The sequence below is a fragment of the Spathaspora passalidarum genome (assembly GCF_000223485.1).
Source record: "Spathaspora passalidarum NRRL Y-27907 unplaced genomic scaffold SPAPAscaffold_6, whole genome shotgun sequence".
Lineage (NCBI taxonomy): Eukaryota > Fungi > Ascomycota > Pichiomycetes > Serinales > Debaryomycetaceae > Spathaspora > Spathaspora passalidarum.
In genome coordinates, this window is record NW_006767430.1 from 617,162 (window position 1) to 636,079 (window position 18,918).

The window sequence follows — 18,918 nt, forward strand, 5'->3', positions numbered from 1 at the left end:
ATTTTCTAGGGGTTTCCCCTTATTAATGTGTTAGTAAAAATTTACAAACGCTAATCCTGGCAATTTCGAAAATTCGCAAACGTTCCCCACTCGGTTTATCTTACACAGCGTTAACGTCCAATGGAAAATAACGTTACCATTAGTAAAAACAATGCGATTTAATTAATTGTACCGCAACAAAAAGGGCAAAAAAAAAAAAAAAAAAGGAAAAAGCAATAGAAAAAAAAAAAATAATACCACCTGCGTTTGTTCCGAACGCCCAGCGATGGAAGAGGAGAGTTGAGAGTGTATACATACACCCTGAGATATTTTTTAGTAGATCCTGTCTCCCCCACCCACCACCGCAATTGTGCCCGCGTGGAGGGTATTTGACCTTTTCTTGCAGTTTCCTTGTGTGGCTAAATCATGTTTACCATCGCTTAGCCCGTCAAACGTGTGTCCCATTTTTCTATTTTTAATATATCCGGAGGAATTAGTTCTGTTTTTTTTTGTCGTTGATTTATAATCTGTATCATCTTTTGTCTTGGCCCCCCCCCAACCGGCGGAATTAACGGCACAATCATAATTACGCGAAACCGGAGTTGCCTTTTATAATCATGGCCGAAGCAGGTGATTAGGCGAACGCCATTGTGTCGAAGACAGTAATTACCTACCAGTAACTATTGACTCTATTCAAACCCTACCTTATCCCTATTGTAGTTCTAGAAGGCACACACAAACTAAATTGAGCAAAATACGAGTCTCATTTCGAATAGCAAACTCCGGATAACCCCATCAATTGCCGTATCTATTGTTTATTGGTTGCTATTCAAGTCAAGAAAAGTGCTGCAAAAATTCTACAATAAACTTCAGATAACCCCATACATATATATAATTACAAAAATATACAACTTATCTAGGATCTTCAAATGGACTCCTCATAGTCTCTTCAAAATCACCATGGTCAACTTGAACATCCAACACAAACGACCCTATGGTCGACTCAGCATCCTTGCCATCATCATCAAGGTATTGTAACGGTATGCTTGGGGCCGGATGATTCGTGGCCAAATCAATCAAGATTTCATTCTCAGAAGTATAAGGCTTGACATTAACTAGTGATGGACGTTTCTGGGTCTTCACCGAGGTGGCCCGGTTGATTTCAATGATATCCGAATCAACATCGGAGTCTCCCTCATCTTCAGTGGGGTCTTCAACAATTCTGAACTTGTTGGAGATGTTGAAGTTTTCTGTGCCCTCTTCTTGAATGGAGTTGTTGTCTTCTTCATCAGTGACATCTTCATCTTTTTCTTCAATCCTGTCGACATTAACTAATCTTGGTTGTGCTTTGATGGCCGTCATGGTACCTGGTTGCGTAATGCTAGTAGCCGGTTGTTGTTCAGGAATGATGGTTTGGTTGGCGTGAATGACATCACCAATAATCGAGGCGTTTTCAATTGTATTCAAATCGGAGAATATCGAATCGGTCTCATAGGAATAAATAGACCTTGTGTTGTTCTTGGTAGGACGCACAGTGACACCAGGAATATAAGCAATCGGTAAAATATTCGATGCGTTTGTGGATGAGATTGTGGTGGCGATGGAGTTACGATTAGACGACGCCAAATCGAGATAAATGTCAGTATGTTGTGGTGGCGGCTGTTGTTGCTGGTGCTGGTTCTGCTGTTGCTTCAACTGTTTATTAGCCTGCTGAACAATCTGCTGTTGTCTTAACCGTCTTTGTCGAGCTTCCAACTGTTGCTGCTTACTCTTGATTGCTGTTGGTTTCGTGAATGATTCGTATGCCGACAATCTCTTTTGACCAGCTCTTCGTGGCCTCACAGGTCGCTCCAATGGTCTTACAGCGGCAGCACCGGCGACCCCGGCGACCCCGGCAACCCCGCCAACTGCTCCAGCAGCAGTTTCATTGCTGGCACCGCTACCGCTATTCAACAGCGGACCTCGTTGTAGCTCATCTTCGTATTTCAACGACTCGGCAAACTCCTGGCTCAAATCGTCATCCATCAAGTCGAAATTGTCTTCTTCCAACATGAGTCTCACTTTCTTTTGATATATAAAGTAATAATAGTAGACTAGTGCCCCGATCAAACCAAAAAACAACACACCACCAATGACACCACCTACTATACCACCAATAGGTAGTTTGCTGGAATCAGACTCTCCTAGATCTGCACAGTAGTACTCTGCACATTGGGTGCATGTGGGTGATTTTAGTTGACATGATTGCCCTTTGGGACACGTAGGGCACACACCAACTGAGGGCGGACACTGAATACACCCGTTATCATCACGCGTTTGAAGAAACTGCGCTAGTGGTGATGCATCCATATTCGTCTAGTTTGCTGTAACAAGGGATGGAATTCTAAATTTAGAAGGGGGATGTAATAAAACAGTGCACTATAGAACTGTGTGCAAGCAGAATATGAAAATGTTATGGAAATGTCTTGCTTGAAAAGTAAAGGCAGACGCTGATATGTATATATAATAAAACAGGTGTTGTTGTCAAGGGGCACGAATCTAATAATTTCTCAATACGAATAATAAGCAATTTTTTTTTTTTTTCAGAATCGATTTGTTGTTCTTGTCCCCTCCTTTCGATTTAACTTTTGGCGCTGGCAGGTTTTAACCTATCAAAGGTTCAGATACGAAACAGAGGATAGAAGATACTGGTCATTGTAGATCGTGGCAAGTATTGTCCAGTCTTTGCACTACATCCTCGCTTGAGAGGATCTTGCAGAGTACATATACCTGTCACATGAGTGATTTGATCTGTTACAGGTTCTACGTAGTTAGTGTAACCATACCTGGCTCAGATATGTTTCCATCCCATCGCACATGAAACTCTCATGTGAACTCATGCAACTACCAGCTAAACTACTCCATACATATCCCATGTCAAAACCTACATTGACTTACCTGGGAATCGTAACACGAGATCACTACACTAGGCGCGTACAACCCACAAAAAAAAGTCTAGATTTAGATTTAGCGAGCGACACTAAAAAAAGAAATTTATTTTTTAACGTTTCAGGATCGTGCAGATTCCTACATGAAACCCAATCCATTGCAAAATTGTGCACCTTACATGAAACATTGCAAAATTGTAAACGGCAAAACTTATACCAATTTATAATATATATATATGTATATATATAGATATATCAATATTATTACAACAGAAGAAGACAACATTAGGTACACCTTTCTAAAATGTTTTTCTCAACTCCTTAGAAAACCTATAATTTTCTCTTCTTCTAGTCAACCATGTCTTTTCATAATCGAAATACTTATAGTTAGCTTCGTCATCATCAACAGTAGCATGCTCAGCTTCCTCCTCCTTTTGTATTACCGACATAGATCTGTTCTTGTTATCCTTCAAAAACCATTGTTTTAACTCAGTATTGAATATCCACCCGCGTTTAGACAATTCCTTGGCTGCATTCCATTTGCCAAAGCTATCATTGGCTTCGCTGTAGTAAAAGCAAAAGAACAATGTGTCATTGTCAAACTTCCTCATATAATTGGCACTGTTCAATTCATACATTGGTTCCTGAGGGTAGTCGATCAGGGAAGGGTGGATATTGATAGGAATGTATTGTCTTGGCTTTTCTGCATCAAAGGAATCTGGACAGTTTAATAGTGACGATTCAACAAGGTTGCTTATAGAAGTAAAGGGCAATGGATTGTTTAACCGCGATTGAATAATCGACGAGATTCGCGAGATGGCATCGGTGTCAGAATCATCATCTGAACCGGCAAGTTTAGGTTTACTGATTAATGGAGATGCCGATTGTGATTTAGGTTGGTTCAAGCCTGGAGGTGGCATTTTGGCAGGAGTAGACGAGGCACTGGATGATGCAGTTGTAGGAGCGGCGGAAGCTGTAGCTGGAGCAACATTGGATGGTGGCGGCGTGTTTTGAATTTGTTGTTGTGCTGCTTTTATGGCACTGGAATACGCCGTGATTGGAGGTGGGGCAGGTGCAGGCACAATCGAAGGCTTCCTTTTATTTGGGGTGCTGCCTGAAGATGTGGCAGTTGTGGCACCTGCAGTGGATGGGGAAGGAGAGGAACCTTGAGCTACGGTAGCTGGTGCTGCTGCAGGGGTAGCAGAACCAGGTTGCGGTTTAGCTGATTGTGGTTGTGGTTGTGGCTGTTGTTGTTGTTGTTGTTGTTGTTGCTGCTGTTCTTCATTTATAGTTTCAGCAGCCATTTGGGCTAATGATCCTTGTACTTCAACCACATCTTCATCTTCATCCACTTCCAATTGGTCATAAAACTCATCATACTCCACATAATCTTCTTCTTGGTTGTTTTCCACGTAATATTCCAAATCATCTTTGATGTCATCAATCTTGGCGGGATCCAATTTGTCTTCTTCAAGGTTATTCAAAATATTCTCCAACTTCTCAATATGAGTATTATTCCTTTCAATCTTGTACTTGAAGTCATCAATTGACGATTGTACCGCGTAAGAAGTAGATGCACCACCTTTCCCCTTCTTCAGTTGCCCACCCAAGGATTCTATCTCTTGTTCCATGGTTTCATTCTGTTGGTTCAATTGCTCAATAATGTCATTGATATAATTAAGCGCTTCTACACGTTTAGAATCGTCGCCATCACCACCAAACCTAGAGAATTTGGTTTTTTGACTTTGTAATTCCAACCCTTCATTAGAAAACTGTTTGATCTTCAGAGACTTTTCCAAATCTTTAAACTGGTCCATGGCATGTTCGATCCTGGTACGGTTCTCTTGGAGCAAGTTCTTATCGAGCTTGATGCTGCTGTCGCTCAACCATGACTTCAATTGTTCTCTCAGCCTTTGCAATTTCTTGATTTCCTTCTTGAGATCACTTTCAAGCTTCTCCTTCTGCAGAGATATCTCCGTAGTGGTGAGTTTGGTGTAGATATCGTCAAACGACGATAATCCTTCCGCGATCTTCTTGTTGGTCTTGTCGAATTCTTGTTGTAGTTTCCTAGCACTCATGGTTGACTACTGTAGTTCTATATGTATGTGGACTGTGGTTTGGACTTGACATTTTTTTGTCTACTACTTTCCAACCGGGACACAATTTACACCTACCCGTTCTGAAATCTACCACGGCCATCAAAAGACTAACATATACATTAACTATATAAACAAAGATCTAGTTCTAGTCTAAACTACCAACCTCCTGGTTCAAGAACTGGTCCAGAAAGTAGCAGATCTGGTTGTAGTTGTGTTCAAACCCGTGGATACCACCGTAGTACGGGTCCTCCACTATGTCACTCAACTCCATGATCTTCCTCCCCGTTTCGTCATTCCAGTGTCCAAACAACTCCACGACGGCCTTGGAGTCTCGTGGTTTCATGTAGCGTAAATCATCCAATACCGACTGATCCATGGCGATGACGTAGTCGAAACTGCGGAAGTCATTAGGACGGATCTGCTGGGCGCGGTGGTTCACGGGTACGCCGTGTTTGCGACATGTAGCTGCTGATCTGCGGTCGGGTGATTCGCCAACATGATAGGAGGCGGTGCCGTAGGAGTCAATTCGGTTGAAGTAGTCGGCGTATCCTAATTGTTGCACCTTGTGTTTAAATATGGCTTCTGCCATTGGTGAACGACAACTAAACTGGTCAGTATTATTAAATCAACGTGCGAATGCACATATAGTCTACTTACATGTTACCTAAACATACAAATGCTACTGAGATCTGCTTCTCTTGCGGTGTAAACAATGGAGCCATTGTGGTTGTCCAGTGCCATCAATCAGATTTCGTAATTTTTTTTTTTTGTTTGTTTCTTAAGGCTATTCTTAGATCTAGACCTTTACACATATAGCCTTAAAAACGTTTAAATATACAAAACTACTAAAAACATACAAACTTATTGAATCGAGGAAATAATGAAATCCTTCCACTCATCAAATCCAACAGGCTCATACACATACTTGTAATCATCCATAAGACCACCATTACTCTCCTCCTTAATATGGTCATCAAGTCTCGGCTTCTTATCAGTAAACAACATATCTAAATCTTCAGACTCAAACTCTCGCTTGACCCCAACTTCTCCCAAGGCCAACTCCTCACAGCGGCCAATGATATCATCATCATCCACCAACTCCCGAATCAACCCCACTTGTCTGAAAGAACCAGTAATGGCCTGCGGCTTAATCTCACAGGTCCATCCTTTACCGTTTGCACTGGTGAGTGTAGTCATCACGGGAGATAAGGGCGACCTCCCTTTCTTGGCACTACCATCCACAATATTCTCGTCCAACTCTAACAAATTAGCCAACGAAGCATAGAAAAACTTGACAGGATCACTATTGGACAACTCCTTTCGTCTGGCAACTTTCGGATCAGACTGAATCATAGCAAACAAATCAACACTGGCATCAACAATAACGGGCGTAGACACAGTATTATTCGTGGTTGCTCGAACATTGGGCGACTGTCCCGCCGGCGTGTTCTTATTGGATTGACTCTGTGGTATTTGGGGCGTGGCAATGTTGTAATTGGGCGTCTTGATGGCATTGGCGAGCAGCCCAGGCGTAGGCGTAGGCGCTGTCATAGGTGCCGTGCTGCCACTTGATGCAGCTGCCGGTGTGGGTGCTGCCGATATCGATTGTTTCTTTTTACGGCCTTGTCCGCCGACGGTCTTCTTGGCTGCGGCTGGTGTACTGGCTTGTGAGGCCGCTGCGGCAGCAGCTGCTGCTGCTGCAAGACCAACTTTAGATGGTTGGCGGGCCTTGGCGAGTGGTTGGCCTGCCATTTGTTGTGGAGTTGGGATCTGTTGTTGTTGTTGTTGTTGCTGTTGCTGTTGCAGCATGGGCACGCCAGATGGGGGAGGTTGTGGAATCGTTTGTTGTGGAACCGAGACCGGCATTTGCATAGGAACGGGTACTTGGGGCATGAGAGGACTACCACTTATGTTTTGTCTTGGAACTGCTCCTTGCATGGGGAATGTCTTTACTGGACCACTGGCGCCTGGACCACCGGCACCATTCCAGCTATTGCTGTTACCCATATTCACCTGCTGCTGAGGTGGAATTTGCTGGTTCTGGCCCATAAATTGCCCTGGTTGTTGTTGTTGTTGTTGTTGCTGCTGCTGAACATTCATCTGGTTTTGCATAAGTGGTGTTTGTTGGGGTGGTACTTGACGCTGTTGTGCCTGTGCCTGTTGTTGCTGTTGTTGTGCCTGTGCCTGTACTTGTGCCCGTTGTCCCTGTTGTTGCTTTCTTAAAGCCACCTGATCTCTGACATACCCAAAGTACTTGGCAAGCTGCATGCTTAGCTTGGTCAACATTTCTGGATTGGTGATATATATACCGCTTCTTAAATTATCCAAAATTTTCTTAATGGTAAACTTCATCTGAATTAACCGTTTAGTAACTTCGATATTTCGAGTCAACACGTAGACATAGCTAATCACGGCATCAATGTTGGGGAACTGAATTTGGATTTCATTCAATAAAGTCCGGACTCGTTCCTTTTGTTCTGGGGTTAGCATATTCGTTACATCCTTAAGCATAACCTCTTTACTAGCCACCTCAGTGAACAATTGTTTCAATTGAAGTTTAGCTTCTTCAGTCAAAGGAGCAATGCCACTTGTAGGTGCAGATTGTACCGGAGTTGGCCCCACTGGCGCAGTTGGTCCTCGTTGTTGGGGCATCAATGGAGACGAAAGGGTGTTGCTCATTGGCGTTTGTTGGTTTGGTTTCATCATGGGAGTTTTGATATTGGTCAACATTGGCAGCTGTTGTTGCAGCTGTTGTGGTTGACCTTGTTGAAGCATGGGTTGCATAGGCTGTGGTTGCTGTAAAGGTACCGATGGGTGCTGTTGTTGAGCAATCTGTTGTGGATGTTGTTGATTCTGAGCTTGTTGTTGTTGTTGTTGTTGCTGCTGTTGTTGTTGTTGTTGCAACAAGTTCTGCTTTTGACGAATAATAAATCTCCTAACAAAGCTTTCCTTCATGGCTGGGGTAAGCGGTTGGTTAAGCTGGCCTCTTGCTTCTATTTCTTGCAACATCTTCAATGCTTTGGCAGAATAATTGGCATAATCCTGCTGAGTTATTTGGATTTGAGGTTGTTTGATTTGTTGTTGCGGTGGTTGTTGCTGTTGGGGAATGGGAGGTACAGAGGCAGAATCTGGGATTTGTTGCATCAATTGAGGACTTTGCTGTTGTTGCATTGGTGGTTGGTGTTGTTGCTGCTGCTGCTGCATTTGCTGTTGTTGCATATTTCTTTTGTTTAATTGTCTTTGCATCAATTGTTCGCGTTGTTGTGGAGTTAAATTGTTAAGCCCAGCAGAGGCATATGTGTTCATCATCATGTTATTATTGTTATTGTTGGTGGTGGTGGATGTGGTATTAGTGGGGTTCATCGTAGGAGGACTGCTACTGATGGTGTTGTTGCTATCATTGGTGACGTTTCTTTGCATTTGATTCATTTTTTGTTGATCGTGTAGAACCAATTGTGTATGAGCGCTATACATATCCTTAATGATGGGCAAATATGCTTCTGGCATTTTCTTCTTTTGGATAAGTTCCATTATTTGTTGCCAGCGAGTGATTCCTGGAGGTAAGTTTGGAAGTTTAGCTAATACTACTTGTGGAATAGGCGTGCTTCGAACCAACTGGTCAATAGTTTGATGTTGTTGTTGTGGTGGTTGCTGTTGCTGGTTCTGTTGCTGTTGTTGTATTTGTGGAGGAACTTGTTGTTGATTCATGTTGGGCATATCACGGAGTTGTTGTTGTTGTTGTTGGCGAGCTTGTACTTGAGCTTGTTGTTGTGGCTGGGCTCGTGCCTGTGCCTGTTGTTGCATGAATTGAAGTTGCTGTTGTTGCTGCTGCTGCTGCTGCTGGTTTTGGAACTTCTGTTTAATCTGCTCAAGTTTCATATGTACCAACTTACCGTACTCCTCTTTATTAGCCGCACGATTCATGATCCACCCTTCAAAGTCGCATGCAGACTTGGCCAATCGTGGTGGATCGCCGGGGAAGTTGGTACGGGTGAAGGTGGCGAGCACCACCTGGATCACTTTCTGTCGATCTTCCAACGTCACACCTATATTTTTGTTGACTGGCTGCATCATACTCATGATGTTAGGGGATTGCCAATTACTCATTATGGAAAGAAATTGGACTGTTTAGATAGTGGAGATGGCTGAGATGTAATTTCTATACTGCGATATCTATCTATACGAATCTATTAACTAGGGTAAGGGGGTGTGGAGGAGTTGCAACGTCTAGGTAGTTTAAAAAAAGTGTGTAACGTCAAACCACACAGACAACAAAACAGTGTGGAAAAGAAAAAAAAAAAAGGCTCAGAATTTCGCCCAAAACTAAAACAAAAAAAATGATGCAGTTCTTTTTTTTTTTTGGTTTTTTAATTTAATTTTTTTTTTATTACGAATTCAATCCGCTAATGGAACGTAGTTTGATGAACCAACCAATACAGTATAGGTGTTGAAATTTCATGATATAACTAGCAGCATATAGTAGTTGGTATATACACGAAATTCAATATCATTCATCCCGGTTATTAACAGGCTATAGGGTAACTTTGCCGCACGGCTAAGGTAGAATTACCCTTTGAAGCGATTTGTTACAAACGTTCTCCTTTCCACCCCCGCTTCGCCCGGATTTCAAATGGCCACTATTTTTATATACATATATATTTGCTTATCAGTCACACCATGTAGATGGCTCATTACTAATCTCCCCATTGTTCTAGAAAGACATTATGATATCGCATCGTACCGTATCGTTCCAATACCGTCTATGAAGATGTATCACAGTCTAATTCTTATCTTGCCAGTCTGGAGTATTTTCATGTTCTCTTTTTTTTTTTTGACCACCGACAACCAGAATATCTTGCATATTCCTGCTTGGTTAGCCGATTCGTCGTCTACACTAAATCTAGATACCCTGCATGTGAAACTAGTGCTAGTGCCATCCTCAAAAGCCGTTTCCCTTCCAAATAACCAGACTCGCCCTGTTTATTTGCACATTTGCTATCTTGTACCACATTGTTGCTATGCCCCGCTACCATGTTCATTATTTTTCAAAAATGGCCAATTTCGGCAATGCACAATTTACGAGCGCTAAAAAATGTTCCTTTTTTTTCTTTTCTTTGCTTTTGCAGTATTCTATAAATCGATGGATTATACACGGTTATATAGTGGTGTATGTTCTCTTGATTGCCTTTTTATCCTCGTACTCTCTCTGTTGACGTTCATCTATAAACTCAGTCTCATGCGTCAACTTCCATTGTTGTTTGACAAACTTCAATGCTTCAGTGTTAACACCAAGTTGACGACATGTTCCACTTAATTGGTCCCGTAATTGCTGCTTCACTTTAATCAACTGGTTCTTGATAGCCGGGTCCTTTTGATTGATAAACTCATTGGCATTGGAACTGATTATGAAAAACAATACTTTACAAATAAGTGACAAATTCACAATATTGGTGTTTATGTTTTGCTTGTTGGTCCAAATTTCAATCAATTGCAACAACTTCAACGAGTATGAAAACGGAAGTACAAGCAAAGCATCGTCGATTTGACTGGGTCTGATCTTGATCAACACACTAAGGACATATTCCCACCCAGTCATATTGAATGCAAGCAAGATGGCATTTGGAGTAGGTTTCACGGCGGATTTGCCTTGTTTGACCAACAGCTCATACTCTTTAACCGCTTCGATATCTTCGATTCCAATATCAAGGGCTTCCATCAACTTTTCACCAGCTTTTAATGTCTCCATGGTTTGTCTACTGACTTTCGTGGCTTCATCTACTTCCTCTTCATCGTCGTCTCTTGGTCTTTCTTCTTCGGCAACTTGGTTCAATAACGTGTTTTCGTACAATTCGTCCATTTCTTTTTCTCTTTCTTCTTCTAAAAACACTTGGTCATCAGTAGCCAGCCATACTCTGATAGAGTGGTCATGCGAAGTACTCACCATAACTAACCCATCACTACTGATAGCCATACACCATACTTCACTCTGGTGAGCTGCTAATTTCTGAATACACTCAAACTTGTCCCCATCCCAGTACTTGATCAACCCGTCCTTACCACTGGAGAAGAAGTTATGACTGTCGCCAATAAATTTGACATTCATGACCGAATCCTGATGGGCGAAAATGGACTTGTGACAATCCCCGAAATCCAACCCCCAGATCTTAACATTCTTATCGGCCGATGAGGTGATGATTAACTTGGAATCGGAGGAAATGTCAATCGATAACACGGGTAACTTGTGTCCGTATAACGTAAGGAATAATTTCATACTGTCGAAAAATACAACTTGGACGTTGTTATTCAAAAGCGAAACAGCGAGATACTTCCCATCAGGGGAAATCTTAACACAAAGAACGTCTTCGTTCAAGTCTAACGTTTGGGTGTGCTTGAAACGCAATTGGGATATAACGGCATCGGTTCCCGGCACAACCTCTTGTTCAACTTTGAAGTTCCAAAATTTAACACACTTGTCATTACCACCAGTAACCAAAGTCTTTCCATCGGGTGAAACATCAAGCGACCAAATAGCAGCAGATTCGTCATCATTAGCGAGTGAATGCGCTCTTTCGACTCTATCAACTAGGGAAGAAGTAGCCAAATCGTACAACTCTAAATCCCCATTCTTGAACCCAACAACAATTAAACTTCCACCAGGCAAGAACTTGCAACAGAGGGCATATCCACCTTCTAAAGTAAATGTTCTAATGACGTTATATGTGCGAAGGTTCCAAATCTTGAGTTCTCCATTGGAAGCAGTGGCCAAGAGTTTGCTATCGTCGGAAACATCCATGGCACGAATGTCAAACCTATGACCCGCCATATCAAGCGAGTGTTTCTTGACCGAGTATAATTCACCAGGGGTGGCTTTTTTGGGGTTTTCTGGGATTGGTACATTGTGATATTCAATGCTGTTATTGGTTAATGAAATCAACAAGTTGAGTTGTTTGGAAGTATTGGTGAACAGAATGGACTTTATCTTGGCCATGGTACGCAAGGTTGTGAATGGAGTGATCAACATTGATATTTCCGATTCTTGGATCGATTGCAAAATTTCATCATCGTCTAATCCTTTTTCCTTTAGTCTTTTAGTACGTTTGGTTATGCCTCGTTTTATTTCGTCTTCGGATCTGATTCGGAAAAGCTCGACTGTTCGATCTGAATTTTGAACAGCAAACAAGTCAAGGTAACTAGATCCGACTTTTGCTCTCTTGAACACAATTTCATTACTTCTGTTCTTACTGGTCTTGGTAAACAGTCCTCGTTCAGTAATCTTAGATCCGTCTTCTTCGCCAAGGTCCAAATGCCATACTTTAACTTGATCTTTGTTCCCACTGGTGATCACCATATCTCTTCTTTTTGGATCCACGGCCATGGACCAACATTCATTCAGATGGGCCAAGTGAGTCTCGATACATTGCTGACTCTTCAATTCCCACAATTTGATCAACCCGTCTCTTGAACTACTCAACAAGTAATCTTCCAAATCATCGACATTATCATTGTCGTACACTTCTGACAAGAACTCAATTCCACTGATTGGTCCCTTGTGTCCTTTCAATTTAAACAACCCAGTTTCACCCACTAAATCCCAAAGAATGATGGTGGAGTCGCTGGCTCCTGAAACCAATCTCGTTCCACTTCTATCAAACTTCAACTGGGTAATTGCACTCTTGTGGCCCGTGAATGAAATAACGACACTGGCTGAACTCACATCCCACACCTTGACACTCCCATCACCATACCCTGCTGCCACGATGTTGGTCATTTCATGGAATGCTAAAGTGGTGACTACACTAGGTGGTGATGAAGTAGGAGCGTTAGAAGCACCAGGTGTAAGGCCATCTCTGAGTCGACTGAGAATTTCTCCGGTCTTGATATCCCAAATGAGTATTTCTTCAAGGGCAGAAGTTAATGCTCGCCCTGCAGATGTGGACGAGGACTGTACGTCGGATGGTGGAAGCCATACTATGTTGGACTGTGAGGTTATAACCCCAAAGGATTTCTCCTGATCATATCTATCATATGATTTGACCATTGTGTACGTTTTCTTGAGGAGTAAGTGAAGGAGTTTACAAACAAGGTCTTCGCCATTTGAGCTATTCTAAAAAAATTTCGCGATGGCTGCAGCAAAGAGATGCGCACGTGACTTAAAGTCATGTGAATTTTTGCAGCTAAATAAAACTTCATAACCGTAATCACATCAAATCTGAGTTGGTTCAATGGGCTACCCTTCTAGACCCAGACGTGAAGACTTACGGATACACTTTCTCAGAAGAGTTATTTATTTATTTATTATTTATTTATTTTTTGAAAAGTTGAGGATGAGCAATTTTTTGTAGCGACACCACATGGTGGTTTATAACCAACAAGTCAAGTCAAGTTTGCTTTTTTTTTTCTAGACTGGCTCCTTGATTGCTATCACACACTGAAATGGCAAATATCAATAGTGATAGATAGGTTCTAGGCAGGTGCACCATTTTTAACTGGTAAGGTAAGTTACTTAAACAAATCAGAGTTGAAAATTGAAAGAGTTCAAGTCTTGATATTTCAAACATCACGTAACATACTATTCAAAATAGGTTTATAGAAAAGTATATAAAAACAAACTAGTTTAATTCCACTAATCAAACTCAGTGCTCAAGGTATCTCCTTTCCAATACTTGAATCCCAATCCATAGCCCCAAGGATCACAAGTGTATCTCTTTGGATCCTTAACACCAACTTGGTAAAGTTGTTCCAATTCATCTTCAGTAATCCTTGGCAATCTTGTGATTGTCTTAATTCTTGAAAGATTAGAAGATCTAGAAAGAGCAACTCTGCCGTTTAAAATATGATAAGCTTCAGCAATTTCATTTGGGGAAACATCATATTTTGTTGCTAATTCCTTAATCAATGGAACTTCCAAGACTGGAGCACCGGGTCCACCCACTGGGGAGTAAGCGACAATCACAATTCCTCTGCTTTCACAATAGTCAACCAAGTCCCTTTGAGGTAATTGTGGATGAAGTTCAATTTGGTTCACAACTGGTCGATGTTTTTTAATCTTTGGTAACAATTGCTTAAGTTTAGGAATTGAGTAATTTGAAATACCAATTGACTTGGTCTTGGTAGTGTTTTCAAGAATATCTTCTAACTTATGGTAGGTATCGATAAATTTGGTTCCATGAACTGGATCATCATCGTATTTTAAACTGCCATCTTCATTCTTTGGGACGGCAGGTTGGCCATTTTGATCCCCGTGTAAAGCAACTGGCCAATGTTGTAAGAACAAGTCGACATAGTCCAATCCTAAATCCTTCAAGGAAATATCTAAGGATTTCTCAGGACTGTGCCAGAACGAAGGCCAAACCTTGGTGGTGATGAATAAGTCTTCACGCTTAATGATACCTTGTTGGAATACTTCCTTCAAGGCTTCACCAATGTACTTTTCCGATCCATAGAACCAGGCAGTGTCAATGTGACGGTATCCAGCCTTGATAGCGGTTATAACTTGATCTTTGACATCACTGGCATCGCCTGATGGGATTGTTCCTAATCCTAATGCTGGGATGTACTTCCCATTGCTAAGCTTGAGTTCTACCGTAGTTGCGAATTTCATTGTTGATTCTTGAGTTGTGGTTAATAAGAATATATGACTTGTAAATGGAGGAAAATGAACATCCTTATATATCATTCTTGAAAGTATTGCTTTTTTGCTATCGGTATTCTTTGCTACCCCCGTAGCAAAAGCAAAGGAAACTCTGCATTCTCAAGAAGAAATATTGCGAAATCTTCAGCAATCAACATGTTATATAATATTCTATCTTTTGTTGTACCTATGGTATGATTGCACCATTGTTGGCAAGGCAATTTAAGTTTCTCTTATATTAGTGCCGCCGCTAAAGAATTCGCAATTATTGCACTACAATAATGACCAATCGCATTAGTTTTTGCAGCTATATTGCTTTTTCTGCGTAGACCAATACTAAAGATTACGATATTGTTGCTATCATGACTATTGAAATTTTTTACTATCGTCAATATCTGGATTACATCCAAGAAACCTACGATTATCTGTATGAAAATCAAAAACAAGCAAACAAAGTTCGATTTATACTATATAAAGACAACTAAACAGTTTCGAAATGTGGCTTCATTACTCCAATGTCAGTACTATATAAATCACCAGTCCACCATCTGAATCCAATTCCAAATCCATAAGGAACACAGTTGTATCTCTTTGGATTATCTACCCCTACTTGGTAGAGTGCTTTCAACTCTTCTTTACTCAATTTGGGTAATCTCGTGATTGTCTTGATTCTGGAAAGGTTTGCTGAACGAGAAAGCACACCCCTATTATTTAAAATGTGATAAGCTTCAGCAATCTCATTAGGTGTGACCATATACTTCTTAGCCAATTCATTAATTAAAGGAATTTCCAAGACTGGAGCACCAGGTCCACCGACTGGAGAGTAGGCAACAATGACAATCCCTCTACTCTCGCAGTAATCAACTAAATCCTGTTGAGGTAATTGAGGGTGGAGCTCGATCTGGTTCACCACAGGTTTATACTTTCTAACTTCAGGTAAGAATTGTTCAAGCTTTTTGATTGAATAGTTCGAAATACCAATTGACTTAACCTTGTCAGTCTTATCAAGAATATCTTCCATCTTGTGGTAGGTTTCAATATACTTAGTACCATTAGCAGGATCGTCATCGTAAATTAAACTACCGTCGTCTTTCTTAGGTGTAGCAGGTTGTCCATTTTCGTCTCCATGCAAGGTAATTGGCCAGTGTTGCAAAAACAAGTCAACATAATCCAATCCCAAGTCCTTTAAGGATGTATTCAAGGACTTCTCGGGATTGTGCCAAAATGATGGCCAGACTTTGGTAGTGATGAACAAGTCCTCACGCTTAACAACACCTTCATCAAACAATTCCTTCAATGCTTCTCCAATATACTTTTCCGATCCGTAATACCATGCGGTATCAAGATGGCGATAACCTTCCTTTATGGCTGTAATCACTTGATCCTTTACTGAACCAGGATTATCATCTGGTGGGATTGTTCCTAGTCCTAATGCTGGAATGGTTTTTCCGTTACTTAATTGTAATTTAACCGATGTGGCACTATCTAATTGTTCTGTCATTTTACTTTGCCGTTAGGAAGAACAATTTTGAGTTATGAACAGAAAACTGACTCTCTTTTATACTACTATTTGCCATAATACATTTTGGTTTGCTGCTTTGCTCTTTCGTATGCCAAGAGCAACGAAATGACACAGCAAAATATTTGAAAAATACATTTTTACTAGAACATTGCTATCAATGATTTGTTTGAATTTTTCAGCCTCGTCATGTCCGATCCGAGAGCTATACAACACAAAACCTTACAGTTGTCTTTTTAGATGAACTTTATTCAAAACAAGTGAAAAATATTCTTTTTATACAATGTATATAAATACAAACTAACTATAGCAGATCTTTAATCTAAAGATTGCATAAACTATGACCATCCCACCATCTGAACCCTATACCATACCCATAAGAGGAACAGTTGTATCTCTTTGGATCTTCTACCCCTACTTGGTAAAGCTGTTTCAATTCTTCTTCGGTCAATCTTGGTAACCTGGTAATGGTCTTGATTCTAGAAAGATTTGCTGAACGAGAAATTACTCCTCTATTATTTAAAATATGGTAAGCTTCCGCGATCTCATTAGGTGTGACCATATACTTCTTAGCCAATTCATTAATTAAAGGAATTTCCAAGACTGGAGCACCGTTTCCACCAAGTGGGGAATAAGCAACGATAACAATCCCTCTACTTTCACAATAATCAACCAAGTCTTGTTGGGGTAATTGAGGGTGGAGTTCAATTTGGTTAACTACTGGCTTATAACTTCTAACTTCAGGTAAGAATTGTTCAAGTTTGTGGATGGAAAAGTTGGAAACACCAATCGACTTTACCTTTAAATTGTTGTCTAGTATATCTTCCATTTTATGGTAAGTTTCAATATATTTTGTCCCGTTGACAGGATCATCATCATATACTAAACTACCATCGGCGTTTTTGGGTGTAGTGGGTTGTCCATTGTCATTACCATGTAAGGCAATTGGCCAATGTTGCAAAAATAAATCAACATAATCTATACCTAAATCTTTTAAAGAAATATCTAAGGATTTCTCAGGACTATGCCAAAATGATGGCCAGACTTTGGTAGTGATGAACAAGTCCTCACGCTTAACAACACCTTCATCAAACAATTCCTTCAATGCTTCTCCGATGTACTTTTCCGATCCGTAATACCATGCGGTGTCAATGTGACGATAACCTTCTTTTACGGCCGCAATCACTTGATCCTTTACTGAACCAGGATTATCATCTGGTGGGATTGTTCCTAGCCCTAATGCTGGGATTGTTCTCCCATTACTTAATTGCAATTTAACCGATGTGGCAACATCTAATTGTTCTGTCATTCTACTTTGCCGTTAGGAAGAACAATTTTGAGTTATGAACGGAAAACTGACTCTCTTTTATATCAGTTTTTTTTTGCCATACTATTTGGTTTGCTGTTTTGCTCCTTTGCAACTAAGCAAACGAAAAGAACAACGGCATTTTTTGCAGCAAGCAAACAAATTAAACTATATTTATTATATCTATTACTTATTTATCCTTAATCTAATCTTCTAGTAGCTTTGATGACAATTGGAATCATTCCACCGGTGGAAATGGTGAAATTTCTATGCTTAAGAACGGTGATAAAACATCTAATGGTTCCTGCATGAGAAGTGGTTGAAATAAAAGTATTTTCAATTGCCTTTGTCTTATCAACCGATCCATTTTCCCAATCTTGTTCAAACAATTCCTGCAAGAATTGATTAACTCTGAAGGAATGATGAACCATGGTTTCTCTGTCTTCAGTATAATATATATCCTCTTCAACAATCTCATGAGTGTCAAATCCATACTTTCCAAATCTTTCATCAATCACAGATTTGCTAGATCTCTTATCACACAAGTTTTTACCACATGTTTCCCTCAACTTTTCCTTAACTACGGGACGTTGCTCCTTTGGTTTGATATCATCCCAGGTGATAACGCAAGTATTGCTTGATCTTTGCATTGGAGACACAAAGAATTTACTAGGAATAGGTGCACCCAATCGAATCTCTTGTTTCCACAACTGGTTATTTTCTTGTGCTTGTTTGATCCCAGTTTCGGTCAATTGTGGATCTGGGGCCCAAGTAAGTTCTCCATCGGTGGTCATGGCGTGATACTTTTCGTTCCAAGCGGCGACACCATACTTTTGGACAATAACATTATGATATCCTTGTCCGTGTCTTGCGAGAAATACCAATTTGTAGACTTCATTGTCATTAGCGTTTTCGTTCAATGCTTGCAATTCGGAGATCATTTCATCCCATGGTTTCAATCTACCCATGTTTTCAAACGAGTAGTTGAATTTCAAATCGTCGGTTTTTGGATCACACTGTTTGAAAAACCCAGGCACAACTTCAAAGGACCAAGGGTAGATCCAGTTTCCGTTTTCGTCCTTGTCATTGCGGGCAGTCTTGTATTGGTCATGGTACTTCACTTCGTCTTCAACGTTGCCATGGGCATCATCATAGTCGTCTTGGGTGGGAATCAAAAGAGATTGCTTAGTCATTTTTGTCTACTGAGAGTATTACTACATTTTTTTTAGGAAAGAAAGTTAAACAAAGAATAAAACTTGTGGAAATTTCAGACGTGTATTTATACCTCGTGTTCAAATTAGATCTGGCCTGGAAATTATTACTCATTATAGCCATGGAGGAATTATCGGAGGGAGTTGAGATCTAGACCCAGAAAAGAAACAAGAACAATAGCGCGCAATACAATAAAACCGCCGACTGCCTTAACTCCGCCGCCCATCTCGGCTTACAAATGGGGG

The 18,918-nt window shown here is 40.7% G+C and overlaps 9 protein-coding genes across 9 annotated transcripts; all 9 read right to left on the reverse strand. All coding sequences in view use genetic code 12, as the record gives it.

The window, feature by feature from the left end:
• Positions 1 to 781: 781 nt before the first annotated feature.
• Positions 782 to 2,509, reverse strand: OPY2 (Opy2p; the record flags this gene model as incomplete). Its single annotated transcript, XM_007376896.1, has 1 exon — positions 782 to 2,509. A coding segment is annotated over one exon (1,136 nt), but the record flags the coding sequence as incomplete, so codon positions are not given.
• An 87-nt stretch (positions 2,510 to 2,596) lies between these two features.
• Positions 2,597 to 4,984, reverse strand: NOT5 (CCR4-NOT core subunit; the record flags this gene model as incomplete). Its single annotated transcript, XM_007376897.1, has 1 exon — positions 2,597 to 4,984. One exon carries the CDS (start codon positions 4,982 to 4,984, stop codon positions 3,206 to 3,208), a length of 1,779 nt encoding a protein of 592 aa, XP_007376959.1.
• Positions 4,985 to 5,150: 166 nt separating this feature from the next.
• On the reverse strand, positions 5,151 to 5,727 carry LTP1 (tyrosine protein phosphatase; the record flags this gene model as incomplete). Its single annotated transcript, XM_007376898.1, has 2 exons — positions 5,151 to 5,607; positions 5,663 to 5,727. 2 exons carry the CDS (start codon positions 5,725 to 5,727, stop codon positions 5,151 to 5,153), a joined length of 522 nt encoding a protein of 173 aa, XP_007376960.1.
• Positions 5,728 to 5,866: 139 nt separating this feature from the next.
• Positions 5,867 to 9,112, reverse strand: MED15 (Med15p; the record flags this gene model as incomplete). The annotated part of the gene is made up of 1 exon (XM_007376899.1): positions 5,867 to 9,112. One exon carries the CDS (start codon positions 9,110 to 9,112, stop codon positions 5,867 to 5,869), a length of 3,246 nt encoding a protein of 1,081 aa, XP_007376961.1.
• A 1,048-nt stretch (positions 9,113 to 10,160) lies between these two features.
• Positions 10,161 to 13,043, reverse strand: DIP2 (snoRNA-binding rRNA-processing protein; the record flags this gene model as incomplete). Its single annotated transcript, XM_007376900.1, has 1 exon — positions 10,161 to 13,043. One exon carries the CDS (start codon positions 13,041 to 13,043, stop codon positions 10,161 to 10,163), a length of 2,883 nt encoding a protein of 960 aa, XP_007376962.1.
• Positions 13,044 to 13,628: 585 nt separating this feature from the next.
• On the reverse strand, positions 13,629 to 14,606 carry SPAPADRAFT_142491 (uncharacterized protein; the record flags this gene model as incomplete). The annotated part of the gene is made up of 1 exon (XM_007376901.1): positions 13,629 to 14,606. The coding sequence occupies one exon, from the start codon at positions 14,604 to 14,606 to the stop codon at positions 13,629 to 13,631; it is 978 nt and encodes a 325-aa protein (XP_007376963.1).
• Positions 14,607 to 15,075: 469 nt separating this feature from the next.
• Positions 15,076 to 16,264, reverse strand: SPAPADRAFT_68155 (uncharacterized protein; the record flags this gene model as incomplete). The annotated part of the gene is made up of 1 exon (XM_007376902.1): positions 15,076 to 16,264. One exon carries the CDS (start codon positions 16,135 to 16,137, stop codon positions 15,118 to 15,120), a length of 1,020 nt encoding a protein of 339 aa, XP_007376964.1.
• Positions 16,265 to 16,477: 213 nt separating this feature from the next.
• On the reverse strand, positions 16,478 to 17,464 carry SPAPADRAFT_52122 (uncharacterized protein; the record flags this gene model as incomplete). Its single annotated transcript, XM_007376903.1, has 1 exon — positions 16,478 to 17,464. The coding sequence occupies one exon, from the start codon at positions 17,462 to 17,464 to the stop codon at positions 16,478 to 16,480; it is 987 nt and encodes a 328-aa protein (XP_007376965.1).
• Positions 17,465 to 17,661: 197 nt separating this feature from the next.
• Positions 17,662 to 18,654, reverse strand: PMU1 (uncharacterized protein; the record flags this gene model as incomplete). The annotated part of the gene is made up of 1 exon (XM_007376904.1): positions 17,662 to 18,654. The coding sequence occupies one exon, from the start codon at positions 18,652 to 18,654 to the stop codon at positions 17,662 to 17,664; it is 993 nt and encodes a 330-aa protein (XP_007376966.1).
• Between the last annotated feature and the right edge of the window lie 264 nt (positions 18,655 to 18,918).